The 25953-nt window shown below is 44.7% G+C and overlaps 1 protein-coding gene across 3 annotated transcripts in view; it reads right to left on the minus strand.

Annotated features, from left to right (window-relative positions):
• Nucleotides 1-1140: 1140 nt before the first annotated feature.
• The window catches only part of CAMK1D (calcium/calmodulin dependent protein kinase ID), a 225785-nt gene continuing 200972 nt past the window's right edge, over nt 1141-25953 (minus strand). Inside the window, exons 8-11 of one of the 3 annotated variants that reach the window (XM_065667976.1) lie at nt 24468-24546; nt 14623-14710; nt 13120-13258; nt 1141-5113 (exon numbers count right to left, since the gene is read on the minus strand). In XM_065667976.1, the coding sequence (XP_065524048.1) occupies nt 5112-5113; nt 13120-13258; nt 14623-14710; nt 24468-24546 (308 nt within the window). In that variant the 3' untranslated portion in view covers nt 1141-5111. Of the gene's footprint in view, nt 9437-13119; nt 13259-14622; nt 14711-24467; nt 24547-25953 lie in introns of all 3 variants that reach the window. The other 2 variants (XM_065667967.1, XM_065667957.1) reach the window with 2 other exon arrangements.

Raw genomic sequence — 25953 nt, forward strand, 5'->3', positions numbered from 1 at the left:
GAGTATAGTCCTGAGTATGAAGGGATGGTCAGAATTCAAGTTTGTGTCTTATGGGAAGACTGTAGGCTCTTTCTACAGGATCTGCTGCTCCTCCTGACACTGCAAATCATGTGTCTGTATCTCAGTGTCACACTCCACCTCCAACACACTCCCTGACAGTCTTTTTGTACATGGATGTGCTTTTCCAAAGATGTAGCTTCCCACGGATGTGTTTTTCCAGAGCAAAATGAGAGGTCATCTCTCTTCTGGTACAGCCCAGCATCTAAACTTAGTTCTGAGGCCACAGTTGCATACCACAGCTGTGAAATACTAATCAGATTGTGGTTGTTTCTTCATTTACATTGTAAAAAACCACAGAAGTAATTTACCTTTTTATTGCTGTGAGTTGTCCATTATCACTGTTGCTTGTTTCAGCTCTGTTAGTGAACCAGATGCCTAAAATCACCTGGCTTTGACCTCAAGCATGAGCCCACCCTCCCCTGCTGCGTGCTCAACAACACTCGTCTGGGTGTAGTGATTTTTCCAGCTATTTTTAAAGGGGAAGGAATTCCTGTGTGCCAGTGAGTGACAGCCAGGAAAGCAGAAATGAAAGTGGGGAAAATTTAAATAAGAGGGAAACATAAAAAAGCAAGTCATAACACACTGGGAACATGGTTGAAGGAAAACAAAGCCCATGATGGAGCACACACAACAGCATTTGGAGCCCACTCTTGAATGCCAAGGGGCTTGGAAACACTAGCACAAATCCTGGCTCCTTTCATGATTCCCACCACAGTCTGTGTAAGTCACCATGACCAGCTCAAAGGCACATGCAGCCTCCAACAACTGCATCTCCTTTCCCTAGCTCCACACAGACACTCTTAATGCCCAGGAGACCGGCACATCTCCATATGCTGACGCTCTGCATCATTTCCAACAGCAGCTTTACGAAACACCTGAAGAGAAAAATCTGTTTTATCCATTTCCCTATGGAGTGAACTGGAGAGAAAAAGAGAGTCTCACTACCTTCCTTTGGGATATAAAGGGACATTGTTGCATAAAACACAATGGAGCAGTGGAGCAGCCATAGGAATGATTCACTCCCTTTCTTGCATGTGGATGGAGACTCAGGCACTCAAAAACATCAGACTTCACATCAAGGTGATTTAATTGGATTTATTGGAGGAAAACAATTAACTCATCCCTTTAAATTGTCATCATGATAGAAATCTCGATATGTATACATGATTGTCAAGGCAGAGAACCACTTGCGACGTAGCCCCATTAACAATTTGCAGTATTGCAAACTCATTATGCAGATAAAACTTTTGCGATGCCTTAAAACATGCATGGAGTAAATACACATTCTCCCTTCTTTTTGGACATGGATGCTGTTATGAACTTGTATCAATCACAAGACCTGCAATATTAGGCACACTGACATTCCTTGAGTAAGATTTAAGCCTTTGTAGAAAACATGCTTGCATTTTCATTGAATGAAACCAAGATGTTTTGCTGTTTGGGGTATCTGGGGAGTCACTACTCTGGGCAGACCAGGCTTTTATTCATTGTTTGCTGACCCAAATCAAGTTATCTGTCTAAAAAATGTCCAAATTGACCAAAATGCTATTTCTTAACTAGAGGCCAGTGTACGACAGGACACTGACGTTGTGTTGACCCGAAATATGAGTCACACTGTACCTCCTACTGAGCTACAACCTTCCACGCTCTTCATTTTGGGGGTCATGCTACAGCTTGATCTAGTAAGACAGCATGAGTGATGCCATGCTGGCTCAGGGGATGCAGATGACAGATGGAAAAGCTCAGAGCTACTCTGAGCACACCCCTTGAAGCTCCCACCCACCCAGAACCACAGCACACATCCACCTCTTCATGGAGCCCTGCACTACATCCTGCCTCAGCAACCTGAACTCAGGCTGATTTACAGCCATTAATAATGATGATTTTCATGCTGCCATGTAGTGCTTCTGCAATGGCACAGCATCCTGGCTGAGCACCAGCCTTGAAGGTGGGCTCAAGGCTTCTTGGTGCTTTCAGCCACCATGGAGTAGTCCCTTGCATAATTCCCAAGGTCTGATACTTGCTCCCTACGCCACCAGCATGATGATTTCCCTCCAGCCCTGCTGCTTGTCATGTCCTTGCCAAGAATCCAGAGCTGTTTCCCAGCCCTTTCACAGGACTCTGCTTTGAGTATTGGGAACTTGAGTCTTTCCCGCACTAACACATCAACCACTCAGGAGCTGGGATCAATGCCCTGCTGATGCCCACAAGAGGACTGGGCCAGAGCTACTACAAGTAAGTATCATGTGGCCATCCTGTACCCTGCCTTAGAAAGACCAGCACAAGTGAAAATGTGTCAATGATTAAGGGAAGAGGAGGCAAGGACATGTGGAAGAAAGAAATATATCATACCAGAGTCTTCCAAGGATAAATGGTGGTACTATGTGGAGGTTCAAGGATCAAATGCTAGTGTCTCAGCGGTGATGCTTTGGAAAGGATGGGATAATTAGCTCAGCTCTCTGCCCTATTTGGTGCAGGCAAAGAATCACAGCATCTTGGTCCCCAAAATGCAGTTCATTCTGCAACAGGTGAGAAAGAACTATCTTGTAGGAGGAGAAAGAATACTAAGAATTGAGTGGACCGGTCTAAATTCTGACTAAGAAAAACAAGACAAAGTTAAAAAGAGAAAACAAAGAGACACACCAACATGCTTCTTGGTAATCCTGAGCATCAGCAGCCCAAGGAAGGAATTTTCGATGCAGATCAAGTTTTTAGGCATTATATTCAAAAAGGGAACCTCCCCTCCCCGACTCCCTGTTTTTAGACACGTGTACATGACTGCTGCATAGTTTTAAGCTGCTCTGGATGGTGACTCTTCCTGTACATGCTGCAGAGCATTCAACAGAAAGACAAAATACATTACCAGGCTTTGCAGTATCTTGTTTACAAAACATCAGCTTTTGCATTTACTCAAATTTAAAGATGGATTTTGAGTTACAGATACATTGAATCATTTAAAAGCAAAACGTAGAAGTAAACCCCTTGAAGAAAAGGTTGGGTTGAAGGTGAATAAAGAAAAGGCTTGGGAAATACAGAAACAGTGAACAGCAGTTTAATACATGCAGTGCAGTGTCATGCATTTATTGGACATTTGATGTCATCATTAGTTCAGCAGTGATTTTTTTCACAATGCTTGTGAGCATACATGCCCTGATTCCACTCTGGAGCATGGAAAAAATGTAAGAGCCACTCTTCTGACCTTATCATTTACGAAGAGGAGCTAAAAAATGGCTATCTGAACAAACCAGTGGCACAGTTTGTGGTGGGAAGGGGTCTTGAAAACCAGAGTCTGGGCTAAAGATCCTTTATCCTGCACTACAAACACTATTTACACAGCTTTGACCCAACCATGCAAAGTCAAGCCAAAAACCCTGAACCAACTCCTGATCTCCCACTAGAGGGATCTGTCATCCCTGGGGCCACAACACGCACACACACACATACATGCACACACGTGCATCACGGAGACCAAACCACCCCAGCAGACAGGATGGGAAGGCAGGACTCAGCTTCAGGGATGCAGGATAAAATTACAGGGATTGTGTAAAACTTGCTGCTGGGCCAGAAATATGGAATGCCTGACTGACCAGGGAAAACTGTTCATGCAACGTTTGTGAGCAGGTTGCTATTTCCTCACTCATCCATCGCTGGCAGGGATCTGCCAACTAGTCCTCCACACTTGGTTTTGATGCTGTTTTCCTTGGATACCAACATCTCTCTGTGTGTTTCCACTTTTTGCTTGAATGAGTGTAACACTTAGCATCAAGTTTCTGGTGTAAATAAGCATGATAATGAAGGCAAAACTCCCTCCCCATGAATAATTTCTGGGATGCATTCAGGCCCCAATTCAGATGGATAGATACGCATGGGATAAAGAACGCAAATAATCCCACTGAATTTCGTACACTGAAAGGAAGCTACTTCTGCGCCTCAGGGCTCAGTCTAGAAACTGTTATTTTGCCAGTAGATGAATCCCCTGGCTCTTTGGAAAGAGCAAAAGCAACAGGTTACAGTCTGCATGATCTTGTTGGCAAAGTCAGTCTGGTGGTTTTATGCAGTGCTCACCCAATGCTGCTCAGGCCTGGAGCTGTTATCACAGGGGGAAATAACAGCACAGGTTTCCCTATATCTGATCCAGCCAATGCCAAGTTCAGATCAAAGGACAATATTCTTGCTGGCTGCCAATGGCTGGAAGCGATCTGGCTTTCCTTGGGGATTTGTTTCCCTAAAAATGTGGTCATGCTTAAGGAAGGGGCAGCCTCAGGATCAGCTCCACTGCGTTTCTAGGGCACCCTCAAGGTCCATGTTCTGGTTTGCAGAGGATCTGGGGAGAAAAGTCAGAGATCAAGGGCTGTGTTGGCTCCTGGGGCTGAGAAAAGCTTTGGACAAGCCTCAAAGTCCCTAAGGGCCAGGCAGGGGAGAAGTGGTTATAATAAGAATATGGTCAATTGCTGTGGAGGTATGGAGGACACATACACAGTGGAAACCACTAATGCCTACTGCAGAACTACGTGGAGATGTCTACCAGTGGGCTGACACCCTTTCTGTTGTTTTATTTATTTCAAGAACGAACCTCTGTCACTGCTCGGTTTTATTTCAGCACCACAACCATAACAGACACACAAGGCATAGGTAAAATCCTACTTGTTTTTTTCTGTACCCACTACTCTAATGGAACCTCTACAATAGCAACCAGGACAAAAGAAATATCACCAGCAGAGTAACACAGTCTCAGGAAAGCATCACTGACAGGTTTTCCCTATACTCCCCCACTTAGCCGTGCCACGGGGCCAATATCCATTCCGTGCTGCAGAAGGGGTGATCCAGCAGAAAGTTAGGATGTACTGGGAATGAAGTCACATGCAAAATCAGCAGCAGAAGCCCCTGCCACTACAATACTGACTTTCAGCTCGCAGAGTTCACACGGGCAGCCTGTCCTCACAACTTCTTCTGCAGGCTAAGGGGCCAGCTGGAGGTTTTCTGGATTTTGGTTTGCTTGTTTGCTTTCCCAGCAAGTGCACTGCTGTTGGCATCAGAGATGGCCTCTGTGACTCTGGAGGTAAAAATCAACAATCAAAGCTGCAAGCAAAGAAAAAGAAGGGGAAGGAGCTGAGGAAAATGAGTTACAAAGGAAAAGCACATTGGTACCAGTAAAGTAAAGCAGGGAAGGGTAACAGACAGGTGAGCCCAGGCTGAAGTCCTCATGCGAATCACAGAATGGTTTGGGCTGGAAAGGACCTTAAGATCATCCAGTTCCAACCCCCCTGCCATGGGCAGGGACACCTCACACTAAACCATGTCACCCAAGGCTCTGTCCAACCTGGCCTTGAACACGGCCAGGGACAGAGCATTCACAACTTCCCTGGGCAACCCATTCCAGGGCCTCACCACCCTTACAGTAAAGAACTTCCTCCTTCTATGTGAGGAGTAAATCACACACTGCTTAGTAGGATGGTCCATTGGGAAAGAGTCCAGAGGGATTTTTCTACCTACACCTTCATGACAAGGCCAGCTGGGGATTTGATTTGAATCTTCTCCTTTGGGGCTATTAGCCCTTTCTCCACATGCACACGTTATTGACTCCTGGCTTAGCGTTTGTGTGTGACAGTGGCTGAGCAGATGTGAATTGGAGCAGGGGAAGGACATACAACGGCACTGGAGCATCCCTGGCAAGCAATGCTGGAGTGTTTGTTCTTCCCCTTCCATAAATCAGGCCTGGGTGCAATTAACAGATTTACCCAGACTTAAACTAAGAAGTTTTAACCAAGAGATACTTCAGGACTCAGTGGAGAGATCTCTAAGCATTTGGTGAACCCCAGTGAGGATTCCAGCTGTGTTTCACTGATACAAAAGCAGAGCTTCCCACCACCCAAACTGTAGCAGAAAGAAGTAATTTTGCTTTTAAGTGCTTCTGTTTCTTAAGATCCCAGCATTTCTTGTCTTAAGATCCCAGCAGTTGATAGTAAGCCAAGGAGAATGACGATAAATTACACAACTAAGGCAGAATATTACTTGCAGGAGGGAAAAGAAATCACTCGAATTCCAAGTGTGGAAGGAAAGAATACCCTCCTGATAAAAACCAAGGGAAGCATCCAGCAAGGAGGGGCAGCATAGCATATGGGAACAAGCCCTCCGCATCTGCAGGACAGCATGTCTGCCTTTGCTTCCATCACTGCTCTTTGTTCTGCAGATGGAAATCTATTTGCTTTCCTTTTTTCCTGCAAGATACATTTGGAGGCTGTATTTTGATTAGAGGCCTCAGCAACTGTGTCGTGTTCAAACCAGACCTCAAGTTTCAGAAGAGAAAGCAAAGAGGAATTGCTTGAACCTGAATCTTTAAAACCACTCTAAAATGACAAATTATTCCCTAACCAAATCCTGCTTTTAGTTGCACATGTGTAAACATGGGGAACTCCACTGATGCTAAACTGGGAGACTGCCTAATCACATCCCTGCAACTGGAGCAGAAGAGGGCCAGCTAGGCTTATGAAATCATGGGGTTTCAAAATACCTTGAATTTCTTGGGATAGGAGACTCTCCTAAACTAAACCTTCCTTACTGAGCCGGGCAAAATAAAGTGGCCTCAGAATGACTTCAAATTGTTTTATATTCTTTTTCAGATTCCTTTGCAGCAAAACATAAAGAGCTCCGAGGGTAAATACCGACCAAGCTCCTTTTTAGTGGGCAGGATTATATGGTGGCAATGGCCAGGGGATGGGGTCAAGGAGTGGGACTTGCAGCAGGAAGATCCCCTGCCCTTCAGTGTGCCCAAATCTCAGTCATGAGTTCTCACCAGAGTTCTGCTGCCAACCCCCAAGAGACCACCATGTGGCATCTTTCCTAAAATCACAGAATCACAGAATCACAGAATGGTTTGGGTTGGAAAGGACCTTAAGATCATCCAGTTCCAACCCCCTGCCATGGGCAGGGACATCTCACACTAGACCATGTCACCCAAGGCTCTGTCCAACCTGGCCCTGAACACTGCTAGGGATGGAGCATTTGCCACTTCCTTGGGCAACCCATTCCAGTGCCTCACCACCCTCACAGTGAAGCATTTCTTCCTTATATCCAATCTAAACTTCCCCTGTTTAAGTTTGAACTCATTATCCCTTGTCCTACCACTACAGTGCCTAGTGAAGAGCCCCTCTCCAGCATCCTTGTAGGCCTCCTTCAGATATTGGAAGGCTGCTCTGAGGTGAAGAAGTTGAAGCTGAAACCTTTCTGCATGAGCATCCATGCCATCTACAACACGGTGTGGCTCACTCAGATGTGCCACAGCCCTCTGAAAGTGGGGAGCAGCTGAATACTGAGATCTATTTGGTACAATAGGTGTAAGTGGCATGAAAGGACTGGCTATTTAAAACAGAATCAGTGCTCACTGCCACCTGCTTTTCCAGCTTTCAGCACTCAAAGTATGACGGATGAAATCCTGGCTCTGCCGGTTGAGGCCAACTGACTGAAGCTGAAGCAGGATTTTGAAGTCCCAGTGAAAAATGCTTATCTTATGGCTTTTCCCAGCATGGTCACTATTGCCTGATATATTCACCTGTGTCTATGGTTGACCTTCTCAATTTCTTGTGCAGGATAAATGAGACAAGCATGGCAATAGAACACACTGCAGGGAATGGCACAGGATGGACCTGTTTGGGCTGCAAGAGGCTCACAGTGGCCAGGGAAAGGTGCCTGCCTCTGCTGCCTGCCTCCCTTCTCTCCTCCTCAAAGGAAAATCACAGCTGCGAATGGTGTAGAAGTAACTTGGAGCCTTTCTGGGCAGATTTTTCCCTCCTTTCTGTTTCATGCTGCTTTAATGCGTGGCTGCACGACAGTTACAGTGGCTGTTCCTAACCAGTGCACCAGCACACGGAGCCTGGGAAGTGCATGTACCTAGTCATTGACAGGGAAGTTGAGCTTGCTTTTGTCTATGAGCTCCTAGGGAGGAAGAGGAGGCAGTGCCACCACTGCCCCAGCATGTGCCCAAGCCTTTTGGCTGAGGTCCTGCCCAGTGCTCCTTGACAGCCCTCAGACAGCCCTAGGCATGATGGAGCAATGCTACACCCGATCCTGCACTGTGCATCCAAGAACCTGCCAGTGCTTCACAGAGGGGTGTACGCATCTCCCCTCTCGTGGGGGTGAAACCAGGCACACAGAGATTGAGGTCCAAAGTTTTCTGTTTGGTTTCAATACCCGGTTTTGGCCTCTCTGGGAGGTGCTGAGCATCAGCAATGCCAGGCAAAGCCCTGAGGAGCTGCAGGTGCTCAGCACCTCGGGCATTGAGCCCTCAGACTGGATGTGCCCCATGCCAGAGGTCAGGCTGGGAGGAGAATGGTGAATTAAAAGTCTTGCTGGAGGGCAAATGAGTCAGTGGCAGGGGATGAATATGACTCTAGGCCTCACATCTTCCTTTTCTTTCACCCTGCCCGTAACTCACAGTGACTCGGAGGAGCAGGACCTGTAGGATGAGACTGTGCTCTCTCATTTCTTTTGCTCAGCTCTGGTTGGCTCCCGACTGGCACCGTGTATCTGCCTCTCCGCTGAAACAAGGGTTCTGCAGATCTCCAGCACTACAGGAATGAGGCCAAAGATGGGCTGGCTGCCAGCTGGTGGCAATTTAACTCTCACCATGGCTTTCAAGAAGGAGGAGGGGAGGGAAAGCAGCAGCTCTTTAATCTGAAGAGTAACAGCTCTGCTGAAGTCAGACTTACAGCCCAATTTGAGGAGCAAGAAATGGCATGACATTGAAATCCTCCCATGTTGCAAAGGTAACGTCAATTCCTACCTACAGAAATAGCCTGTCCTCCAGCAAAGTGGAAGGAGGGACATTACTGGAAGTACTTTTTAAAAGAAAAAAAAAAAATCTCAGAAAAGTATCTCTATTTAAATAATCCAGTTGAGATGTTTGTAGTTAATGGAAAAAACCCAAAAACAACATATACTGTTACCTACACTGAGAAAAAGAGTAAATCACTGGGGAGAAGAATGAGTGTTCATTGGTTAGAACATCGCTAGACTCACATATATATATATTTATATATATATGTATATATATGTACAGCACCAGAGACTGTTAGATCCGTTCCCCCTGGAGTCATTGCAGTTTGTGATAAATGAAACATTTCAGAATTTGCAGTATAAAATATGGCCATAAAAAATCTTCTTTCTTCTAGTCCTTCGCAGAGCGAGCACCGCAGGGTGGGATGTGCAGGGGCAACCTGCCAGCCCCGCTGCCTGCCTGCTCCTCGCCGCCCCGGCTCTCACTTGCTCCCTGTGTGCACTGTGGTCACTGTGGTGGGTCTGGGTCTCCGGTCCCCGCCTACTGCAGAAACGCCTGAAGAAGCAGATGAAACAAAACTACAGAGAGTGGATGGAGACATACCTAAAAGGAAAGCCAGAAACACAGTTAGAAATGTTATGGTTGGAGGTGGGAAAGCTGAGTTTCTTTCGTAGCACACTACGGAGCAGAGGGGACTGCAAAGGGAGATGGTGCTCCTGCTCTTCCTGCAGCAGTGGCTTGGCTGGGTACATCCATGGGGCATCTTCTGCCCTCCTAGCTCAATGGCCATTCGCCTACTGTCACCACCAGCAGTTGTATGCATGTCGCAATGAATACATGTCCAGCTTTGGTACGAGTTCATCCAGACTGATTCCACATTTCTGGGGCTGAAGATGAAGAGTTGTGGGATTCAGCAATCCCTTCGGCATGTAGAATAATTCTCCTTGTGGGTGTGCTAAAGATGGTTAAACTTCTCATCATGGCCATCTAGCTAAACAAACAGACTGTGCACCTGGACTAAAGAAAATTCCCCAGGCATCGTGGAAAGCTGCTGATAAAAAGGTACAGTGGGTCAAATTCACTGCTGAGTTCAAGTACACCTAAAAGGAATGTAAATCTGTGGGACCTGGGCATTATTCTAACGACAGCTTATGTCGCTCCAGGTTTTGCTGGTATTCCTCCAGGATTTCCAGCTAAGAGATGTAGGTTGATGTAGGTTGAGTATCTGGGCTCATAATTTACCCAGGCAGTTCCTTCTGAACTCATCAAAGACTTCTTACAGATATTTTTCTATGAAAAGAAGGGGTTTTAGCAAAAACAAAATGTTTATAGAAAGTGTCCGCTTCCTGTGGACCCCTCACCACAGCTCTAGAAACCAAACCTCTCCAAAGCATAACCCCTGAAAACCCAACACAGGCTGGGTTTTGAATGACAGATTCAAGATCCTGCTACTCCAGCATGTCAGCATTAATGAAGAGAAATAAAATACATCATTACTAGAGCTTTCTGCAGGTGAGCTGCCCCTCTCCCGGCAGCTGTAGAGACCCCACAGAGATGATCCTTAGACCTTGCTAGCACATGCAGCTCTTCATGCAGTTTGGCAGCCTTCAAGGCACTGATGTGTAAAGGTAGCTCTCGTGCAAGAAAAGCTGCTGAATGGGAGACCTGGCACAGTCACCTTGCTCTGATAAGATGCAGGCTCACAATGAGTAGAAATACAGTTCATTTTTCCTAGTGAATAAAGGGCAGATGAAAGTACATTAATATATTCTTGGCCTGGAGTTTGATATGGCCCCTTGACTACTTAGGATTTTTTGATGCTTGTTATGACTTTTAACTACTTTTCCATGCTTCAAGGTTGCATTTCAACCTCAGGGCTGCCTATGTGGTACCTACACTGGTGAACATCCGGCTTCCTAGCAGTTTTGACATTTGACAACTTTGCTTCACGTTGCAATTTATCTATTACCTTAAAAACACAGAGGTCTAGGTCCTGTAATTAACCTAGCTAGTTTGGTGTCTTAACAGAATAAACCAAGCACAGGCAGAGAATAAGGCCAATACACTTGGGAATTCCAACTGATTCACTTAGACTTTCTTGACAGGTAGCATAATCCAGCCTAATGCATCATCTTTGCTTTGCCCTAATACAGAGAACAGAATTAGGATGCAGCCTGACATAACCTACTCTCAGGCAAAAGCTGTATTTAATTGTCTTCAATGATGTGAAATTACTGCATCTGAAATGATTTGGAGAGCTCATTAAATGCCTATTAATAACATTAGGCAGCATTATAGTTTGTAATGGTGGCACAGCTGTTTTGTGTAACTTGCCACATGTGATCTATCTTGTGCAAGAAATCTGTCCCCAGAGAAAACCACTGAGAAAGAAAGAGGCAGGACAGAGACCTCAGAATCCTCTCAACAGGAGGTATTTGGTGGACTGCATTTGATACGTCAGCTCCCTCTTAATGTCACTCCTGTATTTGCTGCTAGCTCTCCTCACTAGTTCTCTAAGGCTCCAGCATGTCCTAACTCTGATTAGTTTGAGGAAGGGAAGCTCTTCTGTATTGTCTGCCAAGCTGGTCTTAACCTGGGGTGCTTGGAAATCTTTCAATACTTTTCTGCCTCATGTTTCTGACATGAGAAAACTTACCTTAACACACTTGGTTCTACCCTTTCTATGCTTGCTGATGTGTCCATCAATGCAAAATACGGTTGAGCTCTGTACAGAGACCTGCTGGATTCTGCAGTGGTTCAACACACTTTGTCCTGTTCTCGCCCTTCTTGTTCACAGATGTTTTTCCATTACTCTTCATACTACTCAGGGCTATTAATTAACACCATTTGACATTAATCAAATGGATGAATGGAGATTAATCACCCACTAGTCTAACAGCAAAGCATGCCATCAGATGCTCTAGACCTAACTGGGGTCCAGCTTAGCCATACTGCAGCAGGAGCTAAAACAAAGTCAGGTTTCTCTTCTGTAAAGGGTTTTCTACATTGCTGCATTGTCAGTGCATGGTTGGAAGTGCTTTGTGGCTGGTCAGCACTGCATCACTCCTTTGCAGGTCCAAGATGTGTGCCAAGAGCACAGTGATGCTTTTTTGGCAGCAGCTGTAGGATTTGGCACTGAGCATGAATCCCCATCAGGCCCAGGATGCAGAGGGAAGGGGCTCTCCTCTGGCTCAGCTACAGCACAGGCTGGCAAAAACATCTTGTGCAGCACCCAGAAGGCAGATCTCACCCCAACTGTACCCATGATAGGAAGAGAAACCACAGCTTCCATAAAGAGCTGTGGGGAAGGCAGGTGGTGGCATGTCCTCACCAAGGAGCAAAGATTGGCAAGAGGTGGGGGAGAGGCAGCACTACCCAAACTCCTTCCTGAATAGTGGGTGCTTTCAGCCCCAGAATAGTGCAGGGTATAGTAAAGAAATGACCACTTCAGTCCCCAGTGAACCAAGTACTGACTTCCAACTCCATAAGCTATTAGCATTCCTTTTTGTTGCTGCACCTTAAAATAATCTCCTCTAATTGTAAAGTCCACATCACTCCATTTCTTGAGACAAAAATGTCTACAGATGGACAGAAGGAAATAAAAGAAACGCTCAGAAGCCAGAGATTATACAGGCTTCATTGCAAAGGACACATTTCTGTTTTCCATATGATCCTTTATGTCTCCTTCCCTGGCATCCAGAAAAAACATATATCCCAAGCATGAGTCCATTGGGCAGCTTGCACATCTCAACTACAGCATATAACAAACAAGGCAGGAGGCCAAGTCCCGTTGTGGTGTATAAAGCCTGAGTCCTGCTCAGACAAATGAGCCTATTCGTACAGGAGCTTAGGCTGGCCCAGCCTGGCAGGATCAGTCTCCTCCATAGTAAACAGAAATGGAAAATGAGCCAATTTTTACAGAAAAATGTCTTATCATAATACTGGAAACTCAACCATAAACAGTTTGAGTAAACTGTTTCGGTTTTCAGCCAAATACAGAACTTCTTTTTCTGGGTCTTTTTCCCAAGTGAAAGCCTTTTTTCCTCACAAGAAACAGTGTTTTTCTCTAAAAACTGAAAGCAGCTAAAACCTTGCATTTTTTTTAGTGCATAAACTTCCAGCCAGCTAAAATTGAAGGCCTCTATTCCTTTTCAGCCCTGATTTAAACACCTGCTTGCACAAAGCCAAACCAACTGGCAGCGAGGACTGCAGCCTGGGGGTCAAAGGGGGAAAACAGGTATCCCGTGAATTTCCTCGGGAGTTCTCCTGGGATGTCGGTTACTCACAATCTTTTCGTGTGGCTGCATCGGGAAGCGGTGCGGCAAGGCTGAGGGTGCTGGAGACGCTGGCACTGGCGCTGTCCAGGCTGCTGCCGAGGTGTAACCGCCTCATGTGCCGCACGACGGCTGTGGCATTAAACGCTTGCTGGGGAGAAGAGAACAAGAGCGAAAGGATGACAACATGGGAGGTGGAAGGGCTGCTTCTGCTCCTCTGCCAGATGACCAGGGCTGTCAGAAGTGAATGAGCACATCTCATGAACACATGATTATTCTTCCCCTGGTGTTCAGCTCTAGGACCCCCAACACAAGAGGAATGTGGACCTGTTTGAGGGGGCCACGAAGATGCTCTGAAGGCTGGAGCAGCTTTGCTCTGGAGACAGGCTGAGAGCTGGGCTTGATCAGCCTGAAGAAGAGAAGGATCCAGGGGAACCTTGTAACAGTCTTCCAGTTCCTAAAGGGGGCCTACAAGAAACCTGGAGAGGGACTTTTTACAAGGGCATGTAGGGACAGGACAAGGGGGAATGGCTTTAACGTGACAGAGGGGAGATTTAGGTTAGAAATTACAAAGCTCTTCCCTGTGAGGGTGCTGAGGTGCTGGCACAGGGTGCCCAGAGAAGCTGTGGCTGCCCCATCCCTGGCAGTGTTCAAGGCCAGGTTGGACACAGGGGCTTGGAGCAACCTGCTCTGGTGGAAGGTGTCCCTGCCCATGGCAGCGGGTTGGAACTGGATGAGCTTTAAGGTCCCTCCCAACCCAAACCAGTCTGGGATTCTATGATTCTACTTTTTAAACTTTTCCCGATTTCTAGTTTCTAAGCTAGAAACAACTATATCAAACCATATGCATTTCTGCTCTGGTCCTGCTCCCTGTCATCCCTTCTAGCACTCAGTTGGGATGCTGCTGCCTACAAGGAAAGTCATATTCAACACATTCTGTGCTGCACCAAGACACGGGGGGGTCTGCATTGCTTCATGTGTCCTGTGGTGCTGACCCCAACTCCACATATAACCACGAGTGCTTGAGCAGCCCCATTATCTCCTTGTCTTTATATAGAATCATAGAACAGTTTAGCTTGGAAGGAACCTTCAAAGGCCATCCAGTCCAATGCCCCTGCAATGAGCAGGGACATCTTCAACAAGATCAGGTTGCCCAGAACCACATCCAGCCTGGCCTTGAATTTCTCAGGGATGGCGCATTCACCACCTCTCGGGGCAACCTGTGCCAGTGTTTCACCACCCTCATTGTGAAGAATTTCTTCCTCACGTCCAGCCTGAATCTCCCCTCTTTCAGTTTAAAACCATCACCCCTCATCCTATCACAACAAACCCTGCTAAAAAGTCTCTCCCCATCTTTCTTAACCCCTGTAGGATCATGCAACTTAAGTCTGGGCCGAGTATTTTGACCAAAACTGTGGGCCACAAACACACTAGCACGCTGAAGGGATGGTTGTATGGCTGCTGCATTAGCAGAGTTGTGTGTCCAAGTGTCATCCCTGAGGATATGTTACTTACTCTCCACTTGCTTTTTGCAAAGTTCTTCCGGATCTGAGCGCTGACCGACTCATGGATGTTTTTGTTGAGCGCTGTATCCCCGGCAATCCTGAAATGAACAGACCAGACAAACTGTAAGCCATATTTTGCTCTCTTTCTTCTCCTCAACCAAGGCTGGCCACAGGTGTGATTTCTCCTTCAGGGATGATGATTTTGTTCACATGAGGGCTCAAAGCTCCCACCACTGTCTCTGCTGGCAGCAGTGGTGGAAAATCTGGGGCAATAAAAGCAAATGTAGATAAGGCTTGTAGGTCTGGCAGCTACAAAGAGGTACAACCTTATTCTGTTGGTGCGTGGCTGCTTTCTATCACCATTACAGCCCTAGATGAAAACATTCTACCTGTTTTTTTCTTTACATCTGAGGATTTAACATCAACAGGCTGAGACTACTTTTAGCCTCAGCCATGCAGCAGCTTCCAGAGCCACTCCAACCTGTCTGATTTCTGTTTGCACTGGAGATTTTCCTGCCACCCTGCAATATACATAGCCATTCATCATGACTGATGTAGATTTACAGTAAAGCAGATACATGGACGGTCACTACCGCAGCAGCACAGGCTGCACAAATAGCTGAAGGTGAACAACACTTAACCTAAAAACTTGACAGATACTGTATAGTTTCTTTAACAGATAAAGACACATTCAAATCTCCACTAACATGATTATTTCAAGGGAATTTTATTGTTTCATTTAACTCCTCAAGGCAAGAGATCTGTTGGAAGAGTAAGCATCACAGTGAACTGATTTTGTATCGTGTGCTGTGGTAATGCTACCTAACTTGGGTGATGCCAGTAATAAAGATTACATTCTATGTTGTATGTGATGCTTTCAGAAATCAATTTTTTAGCCACAGTGTAGAAAACCAATGTCCATTAGCAATAAAAAACTATAAATAATTGAATAATCCATTAAGAACAGAGTTTCCCAGCCTGGGGACCTCCAATAAAACAATCAGAGGATGTGGGGGACACAGTGGTTACCTCATTCTTCCCCTCTCCCCCCTGCTCTGTCAAAATAATTCTGAGAAATATTTGCCTAACTAGTCCTTGAAGATCTCCAAAAGACAGACTCCTCAGGCAACCTATTCCAGTGCCCCACTGTCTCCCAGGAGACATGGAAAATAGTTTATTCTTTGTCTTTGCAGCATCCTTTCATATATTTGAAGACTGTTATCATGTCTTCTGTCCGTCTTCTCTTCTCTAGACTAAACAAACTGAGTCTTTCCCTGTTTCTTCATAACTCATATTTCCTAATCCTCTGATCTACTGAGCTCCTCTGGACTTTCTCCAGCTAGACCACATCTTCCTTAGAGGGCAGTACCTAAACTCTTCGCTGTTTTCCAACTAAGGCAGCAGAATGGCACCATTGCTTTGTGTTTCTTCAAAGATGAAACTTTGCTTACATACCACAGCCTGCCATTTCCATTTATGTGTCCCCTGAATTGGAGACATTCCTTTCATTTTGTGAAGATCATTCCAAACTATAACCCTGTTCTTCAAAGGACATGCAGCATTTTCTACCTTTGTGTCAATAGCACATCTATCAAGTGGTCTCTGGGACCAGTCTTCTCAAACTGCTCTCCTCCTTCCTGCTGGCAAAACTCACCCAAGATGTCAGAGAGATGAGAGGAACTACTTACTCTTGGGAAGAAGAGGGACTAAACTGCTATCTCCCAACAGTGGAGAGCCACTAATCCTATCCTGCTGCAGCTAAGTGTTGAGTTATTCAAGAGTACTGGAGCCTGCAGGATTGTGGGCAGGAAGGAGCAAGGTTTCTCATTCAGAGTAGCCCACCTCCAACTGTTTGTCTAACCGCCACAGCTACATAACCTCTATGACAAGTAGACAGAAGAACTAGTACCATGAGCAAAGCATGGCTCCCAAATGGCACTTGACATTCTCTCTTGGATCCCTATGCTGTTGATGGAGATTAGGAGGTGTTTGACAGCAAACTGGGAGATCTTCAGTTCTTGCTTCAAAAAGGATTCCTTCTGATCTCCTCTCTAACTACCTCTAACAGTAAGGTAAATTGATCTGATTTCCCACTGGAGGCAGGCAGGTAAGATCTTGTGAGGCAGCATCTAGGTTAAGCATCATGTTCACTGCAGACAGGTCCTAGCAGAGTTTCCCTGTGGGAATGCAGACTGCTAGTCCAAAATGCCATGGACACTATGCTCTGCCCAAGAACAGCTCCTCAGTGAAGGCAGGTGCCCTCAGCTCATACCGTCTGGGAGCACTGACCATCATACTACAGATCTGCAGATGAAAACTAAGACACTTAATATGTGCATAGCTGCAAGCCAGAGCATCCATTTAGTAACTGCTCAAACAGACCAACTGCAAAAAGAAAACTTACATTTGCAAAGAACATTTTCCCTCCAAAGCCAATGAAGCATTTGGCTTTATGAACAAGTTGGTTAACAAGCTGTAAAACCACAGATCAAGTTTCACACTTGTCAAATTCTATTTTGGAAACAGGGACAGAACAAGTTCTTGGGGCATGATACCCTTGTCAGCTCTTCCAGAAGATCTTTCCTGTCAGTCTCCATACTTGCAAATGCATTTTTGCTGCATGAAACTTTTCACGGGGTGTGCAGCTCAAACACAGGCTAGATGTTTTAGGGATCATTTTCTGAAATGCCGATGGTTTCTATAAAAAACTGCTGGTTCCAGGGGTTCACAAAGTGTCTTCTTCCTCCTCTGACTCTATGTTCACTATGCAATTCCCACAATCCCAGAAAAAAAGTCTTTGTGTTTCCCAAATAGGCAGGACAGTACTTGTTTACTTAAGGAGATGGACAGACACTCCATGAAGCCCTCAGATGCTACAGTGGTGGGGACCATCCTACATCCAGTATCTCTTCAGCAGCATTAGCACCTTGCAGATGCTAGTTTTTAATAACAGCAAAATAACAACAGCGTTGGGGCTAATTTAGTGCAGCAGGATCCATTCAAACACACGCTGGTATGACAAACAGCATGGCTTAAAGCACAGCCCCAGCTGCCCAAGCTGGCTGTGGGATTGTTCTCCAAGCCACCTTTGAAGAACCATCCTGTTAATGGTGCAATGCTGCATCAGGAAGACTGTGCTTTTATACTGTATTCTGCACTTGAAGGATCTTGAAACTTACATAAAATACTTGCAGTATTATAGTGTTTATAGTGTAGTTTTGCTTCTAGGAAAACAGAAGAAATTTTAACATTCATGTGACATTGATGATTTGCTGGAGATGTGGTGCTTTAAGGACAGAGGCAAGAGAGGCGGAGGTGAGCAGGTTTAAGTCATATCTTCCATACATCAACTGGTAGAGTTTGAAAACTGAGATAGGCTTTTGGGCACACCACATCTATACTGAAGCTATTTAATCACAAACTCCAGTTCCCATGCTGAGAAGATAATGCATGAAATTTAATAGAGATACTGGTTTTAGAGCACGTCACGATCACCCTTCCACCTTTCTCTAATTCTTCAAGTCCACAGGCTATAAACCATCTTGCTTTTCCTTTTAGGGCAAAAAAAAGTTAGCAACTTTCTTTTTAACTCCCTCCCCTGCACAACATATCCCTTTCCTTCAGGAATCAGCTCCATCTTTCCTGAGAAACAGCCACCTTCTGTTTCAGAGATGATCAAACTGATGCATATCTAGTCAAACCCTGAGCAACAGTTCTTGGCTTTCCACTTAACTTGGAAGATAACTGTCAGCATAGAAGCTTGTTTTTACCAACTATACCAGTTGGCCAGTAAGAGATACTACTTCTACCTACCACACACATCTACAAACCTAAAATTAAACAGATCAGAATAACGCATGATTCACTATCATGCTGAGCATCATCTAGAACCAAGCAAAGATTGATGAGCCCAACTGGAACCTGTTTTTTCTCTCGGGGTTCCCATTTTGCAGCACATGAAAGCAGCTACATGTTAACAATGGTTTGGGGAACTTCATGTTGAAGCTGGTTTTTCATCAGTTGTAAATATATGTGTCTCATCACACAGAATTGGATACCAAGAGCCACAATCTAACAGCTCTCTGTCACAAATACTTCCACTGAAGCTAAGAAGAGTATTTCTCATGAATAACCATAAGAAATCTAGCCCTGCATGTGGGAGGCATCTAATCTAATGATCAAATATTATTTCATAGTATCTAATTTATTATAACTTTCTATCTGGGTTCAAAGCAATCACAGTGATTTATCAGTGTATTAGTATTACCATACTAATTCTAAGCTTTGAGAGGAACCTCCAACAAAGTCCCTCATCTACCATTATTTTCTGAACATTTATACTGAAGGCAGCAAACTCAAACATTGTGCTGGCCAAACAGTGCTTGGAAATACTCTTGAGCATGATGACAGGAAACGTGGAGTTAGCTGTAATGGATGATGCCGGAGGATCGTAACTCTTCTATACATACACACACACACACACATATATATATACACATACCCCACATGCATGTGTATAAATATACACACACACATACTCTATCAGTGATGCTCCAAAATAAATAGAGTGCAGGGACAAGCTTGATAAGAGTTTGATTTAATGTTGTAAACATCAGCAGTTCCCTTCAGGAAGCCCTTTTCACACTTCAAACAACATCGTCTGAGAACTGAGCTCTTTGTAAACCATGTCCTTTCCCTGGGTGGAAATTATTATCTGGCTCATGCTCTCTGGCACATAATAAACACTCGGGGTCATGGTCACAATTTTTAGAGGCTCAGTCCTTGCCAAAGCTTTGTGATTCTTCAGCGTAGGCGGGACAGATGTTGGCACGTCCCAAGTATCTGCTCTCCCCCTGCACAGCAGTGGGGAGAAGCGAAGGCCACACTTATACCTGCAGACACAAGTGTCTAATTTAGGTGCCACAATCTCCTTTTCCCCTTTACAGTCTACAGGGAGACAATACATACAGCACCCTTTAATTTAGATGTCCCAAGTTGCTTTTGATGCCATAATGAGCTTCAGCACACAGCTCTAAATCCTGTTTCAGGTCACTTGGGTAATGTGTGACAGAGCAAACAAATTCATGGAACACCTAATTCCTACACTGGCTTCCTAACTGTTGGACTTTCCCCTCACCCTCCCAGAAACGCTTTCTCTCCACTTGACCTGAGCCTGGAGGCTGAATGTGGGGCTGTAGAACCCAGCTTGACCTGACAGGGAGCACAGTGTGATCCTATGGCTATGGAAAAAAACAGGTCCCCAGCTTTCTGCTGCTTGCCCTTAATCACTGCAATCTGCGCAACTGCCCTAAACAGGATGTGGGTTCTGACAAGGCAATATATTTAATAAACTTAATTGCTGTCATTAATACAAGCTAGGGAAACATTAAAATGTATCAAGCTGCAGCAAAATTACCCCACTCTTTTGTTACCTTCATTTTCCACATCCTTTTTGAAAAGTCACAGTGGAACAACTAAGCAGAACATTGCACCTCTGCAACACACCATAAACAGTGCAAACATCAGTGAAAGATACGCTATAAAGTAAATAACTTTTCCAATGGAAAGCATAAGTCACCTGTATATTCAACTGGAGAAATCTGTATAAATGGACAGATTGTACAGGCCGGGGTATAATCATTATACCAACAAGTCTCACACATTGTACTGTTTCCACTACAATACTTCACTGCAATTATTAGCCTCCTTTTCTGCCAACTCCAAGTTTAACATACTGTCCCCCTGCCAAGGTCTTTTGATTATAAATAGCAAAATATCACATAAATGCAAGCATGTGGGGAGCAGATACAGCCCAGAAAAGTGGGCCATTGGGAAGAAGTATCTACTTTTTTTAGGGTCTGATCCTGTACAAACATTTCGTCATGTGAATAAATGGCTATTCAAGAGCAGTTTCCCGAAATTCAAAGAGATTATTAACCTTAAAGGCACAAAAGTAACATCTTGTGAAATCCAGTTCTTGCAAGCCTTGTTTGGAAGTTTTAATAGAAACATGATAATTAAAATAAGAGGTATGTTTTGGAATCAGTTTGTTTTTCACAGATGTTACATATTGAAACAACAAATTCTCATGCAGTTAACTACTTTTATCACAGTAAGATTGTGATTAACATGCATGTGTTAAGCACTTATGATTTGATAGATTTCTTTCTAATTTATGGCTGATCGCAATGATCTGATACTGCAGGGGCAGATTTCACAGGAGGAAGGAAAAGGGAAAGCTGGAGAATGTCACTACACAGAGTAACTTCATCGTATACATCCCTGGCAGTGTTCAAGGCCAGGTTGGAAGGGGCTTGAACAACCTGCTCTAGTGGAAGGTGTCCCTGCCCACGGCAAGGGGGTGGAATTGGATGAGTTTTAAGGTCCTTCCAACTCAAACTATTCTATGTTTATCTACCATTTGCAAAGTACCAATGACTTGGGTAGATGTTCCCTGTTCTGCTGGAGAGACAGGGAGACAATCCCCAACTCAGTGGCAAAACTCCCATTAACCTCAGTGGAATCAGGATTTCACTTCATGCAAACTCTAGGGTCAAAGATGCTTCTCCAGTTACCTTGATCTACAGAACCAGTTTGTGCAGACACCTCTATGAGATGCCATTAAGTGCTACTTGACACTGTAGCTGACCACTGATAAGAAGCACAGAGCTGTCTTCCTCCTCTACCAAAAAGGTCTTCCTCTCCTTCAAACAGGAGGATGCCACTGCAACAGATACAATGGCTAGAATGAGACAGAAGCAGTAAAAACCTCATTATTTCCTGGCATAAGCAATCTGGGTGGAAAACATTTCTTGAGCAATGGCTTGGCAAAAGGAGATCCTATCACTAATTCTAAAATAACAGATAAAATCCAGGTGAGTAGCAGTGATTACCCAAAAAGGTATTTATCACTATAGGATCCAAACCCTTCAAAAAATTACTGCACCGTTCTTCAGCGACATCGATAACTACAACACTGGCGTTAATAGGAAGGCTTTCAGAGCAAGTGGGAAAGAGACATTGAGTTCTGTTCAAGAGCATACTAGGGAGAATGGAGGCAGATAAGGAGCTTTATCTTTGGAAACCTCCACTTTGCTTTCACTGGACAACTGTCCTTCTGTAATCCAGTGGCACACGCAGTCTCTGTGTTGAAGGGAGGTAGATTTAGGAAGTGGAGACGTGATGAATATCTTAAGGCTCCCTACTGCAGTGCCATTTGCATGTCTGGCATTTCAAAGGCTGACCCGTGCTTTACATGGCTGGGAGGTAGCCCTGCATATGAACCACTGCCTTGCAAAGTCAGCCCGGCAGAAGACAATCCCCTGCCACAGAAATGGGGGAAAACCCTTTTCGGGGGAGTTGTTTTTAAATGGAAGATTAGATTTTGTAGAAAATACAAAGAATTACGGAGCAGTCTGTGAGTTTCCATTGGCTCCTTGCCATGACATGCAAATGAAAAGAAGAAAAAAGGGGAATGAAAACACTTTTTATCATTTTGTTCCTTTAGGAGGGCCCAGAAGCCGTGTGTATCACAAGTGCCACGTTTCTTTGTTGCACTCCAGCAACCAACACAGATGTAGCAGGGCCAAGAGCTGGATGCTTAATGTTTTGTGTATCTTGGATGTAAGGCTTTGGAAAATCTGCCTCTGAGTTCTACAAATGGTCACCTCATTCTCTGCTGGGAGTTGCATTCCCATTGTTTATTCTGTATTTCTAATACTGACTGTTGTAACTTGTTTAATTTCCTGAGGCTCAGGTCAGTATCATTTAGAAATGTCTTCAGTTGTTGGGGTTAGGATTTTTTTGTTTCAGCTCATGAAACCTGGATTTCATTTCCCAAATTTCCTTTTTGTCACACAGACAATGCAGTTATTGATGGGACAATGGAAAAGGGCAGGCCCAGGCTTTGACTTCTCATCTCTCGTTTGTATTGATGCCAGGCACTGATGCAGCTAAAAAACATCTTTTTTGATTCTCATTGTCATTGCAATGTCATTGCAATGTCATTGGCATGGGGGATGTAAAGCAAGAACCTTGCTTTTCTTAATGACTTGCACTGCATTCTTCATCACAAGCCTTTCCTAAAACTTTTTAATTGTTAAAGGCTGAGCCTAAATCTTATCTTCAGCCTAGTTTGTAATCACAGTGACGGTCTGCAGTCAGACAGTGGTACATCATTTGCACTATGCAGAAATCAGTGCCATTTCACTGTACTTCTACCTCTACCACTTCTGTAGTCATTACTTACTGAACACCTTCAGGAGTGTCAAATCATTAATTAATGATGGGGCAATTCATCAGCAAGCCAGAATGGTAAAAACCTGTGAAAGGATTTACATCTAGTCCCAGGACTGAAAGCAGCAAGGAGACAAGACAAACCAGAGAGTGTCAGAGAGAGAAGTATAAACCCCTTTGAAGCCACACCTAAGTACTTGTTCTAGAACTACAGCCATTAAGTTTTACTCTGCTTTGAAATTGAATACAATTTTAAGCTGGGTACCAAGTTCTGTCCCTTCATGGACAGAAAGGTTGAGGAGTGTATCCAAAACCCATGTCTGTTAAGGAAGCAGAGATGATGAGAGCCCTGCTGATGTATCTCCTCAGCCTCAAAGGGATGCAGTCTCCAAACAGATGTCTCCAAATCCCAGCAGAAAGCAGTGCTATCTCAGAACACACTGACAACTTCTATGCCTGTCCTTTACTTACCATGCACTTTATACTCAACTACTCTACTTGAGGCTTATCTCTGTGCTCAAATTGCATCACGAAGATGGTTTTGAGGTCCATCAGGCTGTAGAGCTAGCTATGACTCTGGTCCAGTTGCTTTTCTAAGAGGCTATGGACACTAAAGAAAACCTGTTGCCCTGAAAATGCACAGTCTAATGCTTTTATCCAGCCAGTGCTCCAGAAGCTGCAGAAAGGAAATGGTATTTGTGGTAACTGTGATAACAAAAACGCAGTCTAATGCGCACCTGGGGTGAAAATGTCGCGCCACTGATTCCTTTCTGTTGCCACTATTATAACAACCAAAATAATATCAAGCTTCATATATAATGATTCCTCTCTAAAAGACTTACATCCAGAGCCCATTTGCAGGTGCAGTTGGTAGTGTGGGGTGATACTCAGTCACTCAGGGTTGGTCAAAAGTACATGAGCCACTCTTGCTTCAGATACATAATCCTTGGGTAACTTTGGTGAAGTCATCCATGTGCAAAGGCACCGTCTGATTTAAAGCACTTAGCTAAGGTCTAAATTACAAATACAGTCAGACACCATATTTTTCTGTAGTCCCTGCAAAGATAGCATTGCTGTGTTCAATTCAGACTCAGCTTATACCCCTTCAGGGTTTCCTATCTCTCCCATTCAACAAGAGAGAATAACGGCATGTGAAACTAGCCCCTTGCTGCAAGGAGGAGGTGTACTATCACCTGTGAAGCACAGATGAGGACTTCCTACTTCATGGGATGCTCTTAAGTGCTCTGATATTACTTTAGCAAGGACCTCAGGTTGATACCCAGCTTGCTGCACATCTGCAGACTTTGACCTTTTGCCCCACAACATGATTTCTCGGTTCAACCATTTTGGCATATCCCACTGCTCCACTATAGTCAACATACATAATTCAGCATTTCACTGAATTGTGGTACAGAGACTCAACAGGTTGATGCATGAGATTAAAATCCATCATGGTTTTCTGGGAAAATCTGGAGGACTAAGGTGGGGGTTGCAAGAGTAAAAGCCCAGAGTTATTTCATAGAGGTTAGCATACTACGTGACAGAAGAATCACTTCCAGCCATGAACACAGAACGATGCTCTCTGCTCTGAAGGGTTTCACACAGCAGACTATTGCTTACCAAGGGTGCCGTGCTGCTTGCTCACAGGTGTATCTTTTATTAGGGTCCTTCTCCATCAAATTCCGAATGAAGTCTTTAGCTGTAAAAAAACAGAATAATTTAAAGCAATAGGTTTGGTGTCCAGTTCTGCTGCCGTATGACCAGCCAACAGCACTGATCAGGCTACCAAGTGCCATCTGGCCACAGCACCAGGAAATAGCCCTGAGTCATTTGTCATTTATTAGCATAGATATAACCAAAGTGACTTTGGACAAAATCCAGGCTATTTAGTATGGCAGATGAAAGCTGAAGGCATCTACACCTGCAGGTATATTTAGGAGTGGGATGGATAATACAGAGTCAGCAGAGTACAAGCCTGCCAGCTCCCAGCTCCCTGATCAGCCAACTGCCTCTGACCAACTTTGTGGTCTGAATATGGCCACAGCTGTTGGAGATGCTGGTAAAGAGTGAGAAAGGCAAGGAGAACACCACAATAAGAGGCACTTCTCATTGCTCACTCCAAGCAATCACATGCATTAGCAGCTGCAAGGACATGCTGCAGATTTAAAAACAAGTTACTGAGGAAAATGGACTCCCTTGAGCATGAGGTAGTGTGTTTTTAATCGACACTCTAATGGAAGGAAGGGAGATTGCAGCATGGCATGCATCCAGTAGTTTCAGGAGAGAGCTGCTGGAAGAGCCACAGCAAAGCCAAATATGGGAGGAAAATCTTTGTGCTGATTAAGGTGATGGACTTTGCCCCAATATGCAAAGGGGTCTGCCAGCAGACCTTCATACTTTCTCTGAAATCCCTCATGGGCTTAAAAACACTTCTCATTACATATAATTTTAGGCAATCCATCACAGCGATATCTGGACAAAAGATGCAAGCAGCATGAAATGTTATTCTATGCAGAGATAACAGGATATATAATCTTCTTTAAAATGAAACCCTTCTTTTTATATCTCCCCTGCATTTCTAGGGATATTTCTATATGATAAAATATTCCTAGAATTCATTTCTTCTGCATGAAATGACGGACATTCCCACGGGTTGGACAAAGCAAGGACACTGAGCTTGTGTGACCTCTTGGAGACCACACACCATGTCAGTGGCACATGCAGGGTGCAATGCTGAACATGCCCCTGTTGCCACTTACAGACAGTGATGCTGGTAGACAATGAGCCATGCTGGAGCCAGAAGCTTGTATAGGCACATATGCCTGTAACAGGTTGGGGTATCTACCTCTCTGACAGACTAGAGCCAGGACAGGCAGGCACTATGGGTTCATAGAATCATAGAATGGTTTGTGTTGGAAGGGACTTTAAAGCTCACCCAGTTCCAACCCCCTGCCATGCGCAGGGACACCTTCCACCAGAGCAGGTTGCCCCAAGCCCCTGTGTCCAACCTGGCCTTGAACACTGCCAGGGATGGGGCAGCCACAGCTTCTCTGGGCACCCTGTGCCAGCGCCTCAGCACCCTCATAGTTAAGAATTTCTCCCTAAT

The sequence above is a fragment of the Lathamus discolor genome, chromosome 1 (genome assembly GCF_037157495.1).
Source record: "Lathamus discolor isolate bLatDis1 chromosome 1, bLatDis1.hap1, whole genome shotgun sequence".
Taxonomy (NCBI): Eukaryota; Metazoa; Chordata; class Aves; order Psittaciformes; family Psittacidae; genus Lathamus; species Lathamus discolor.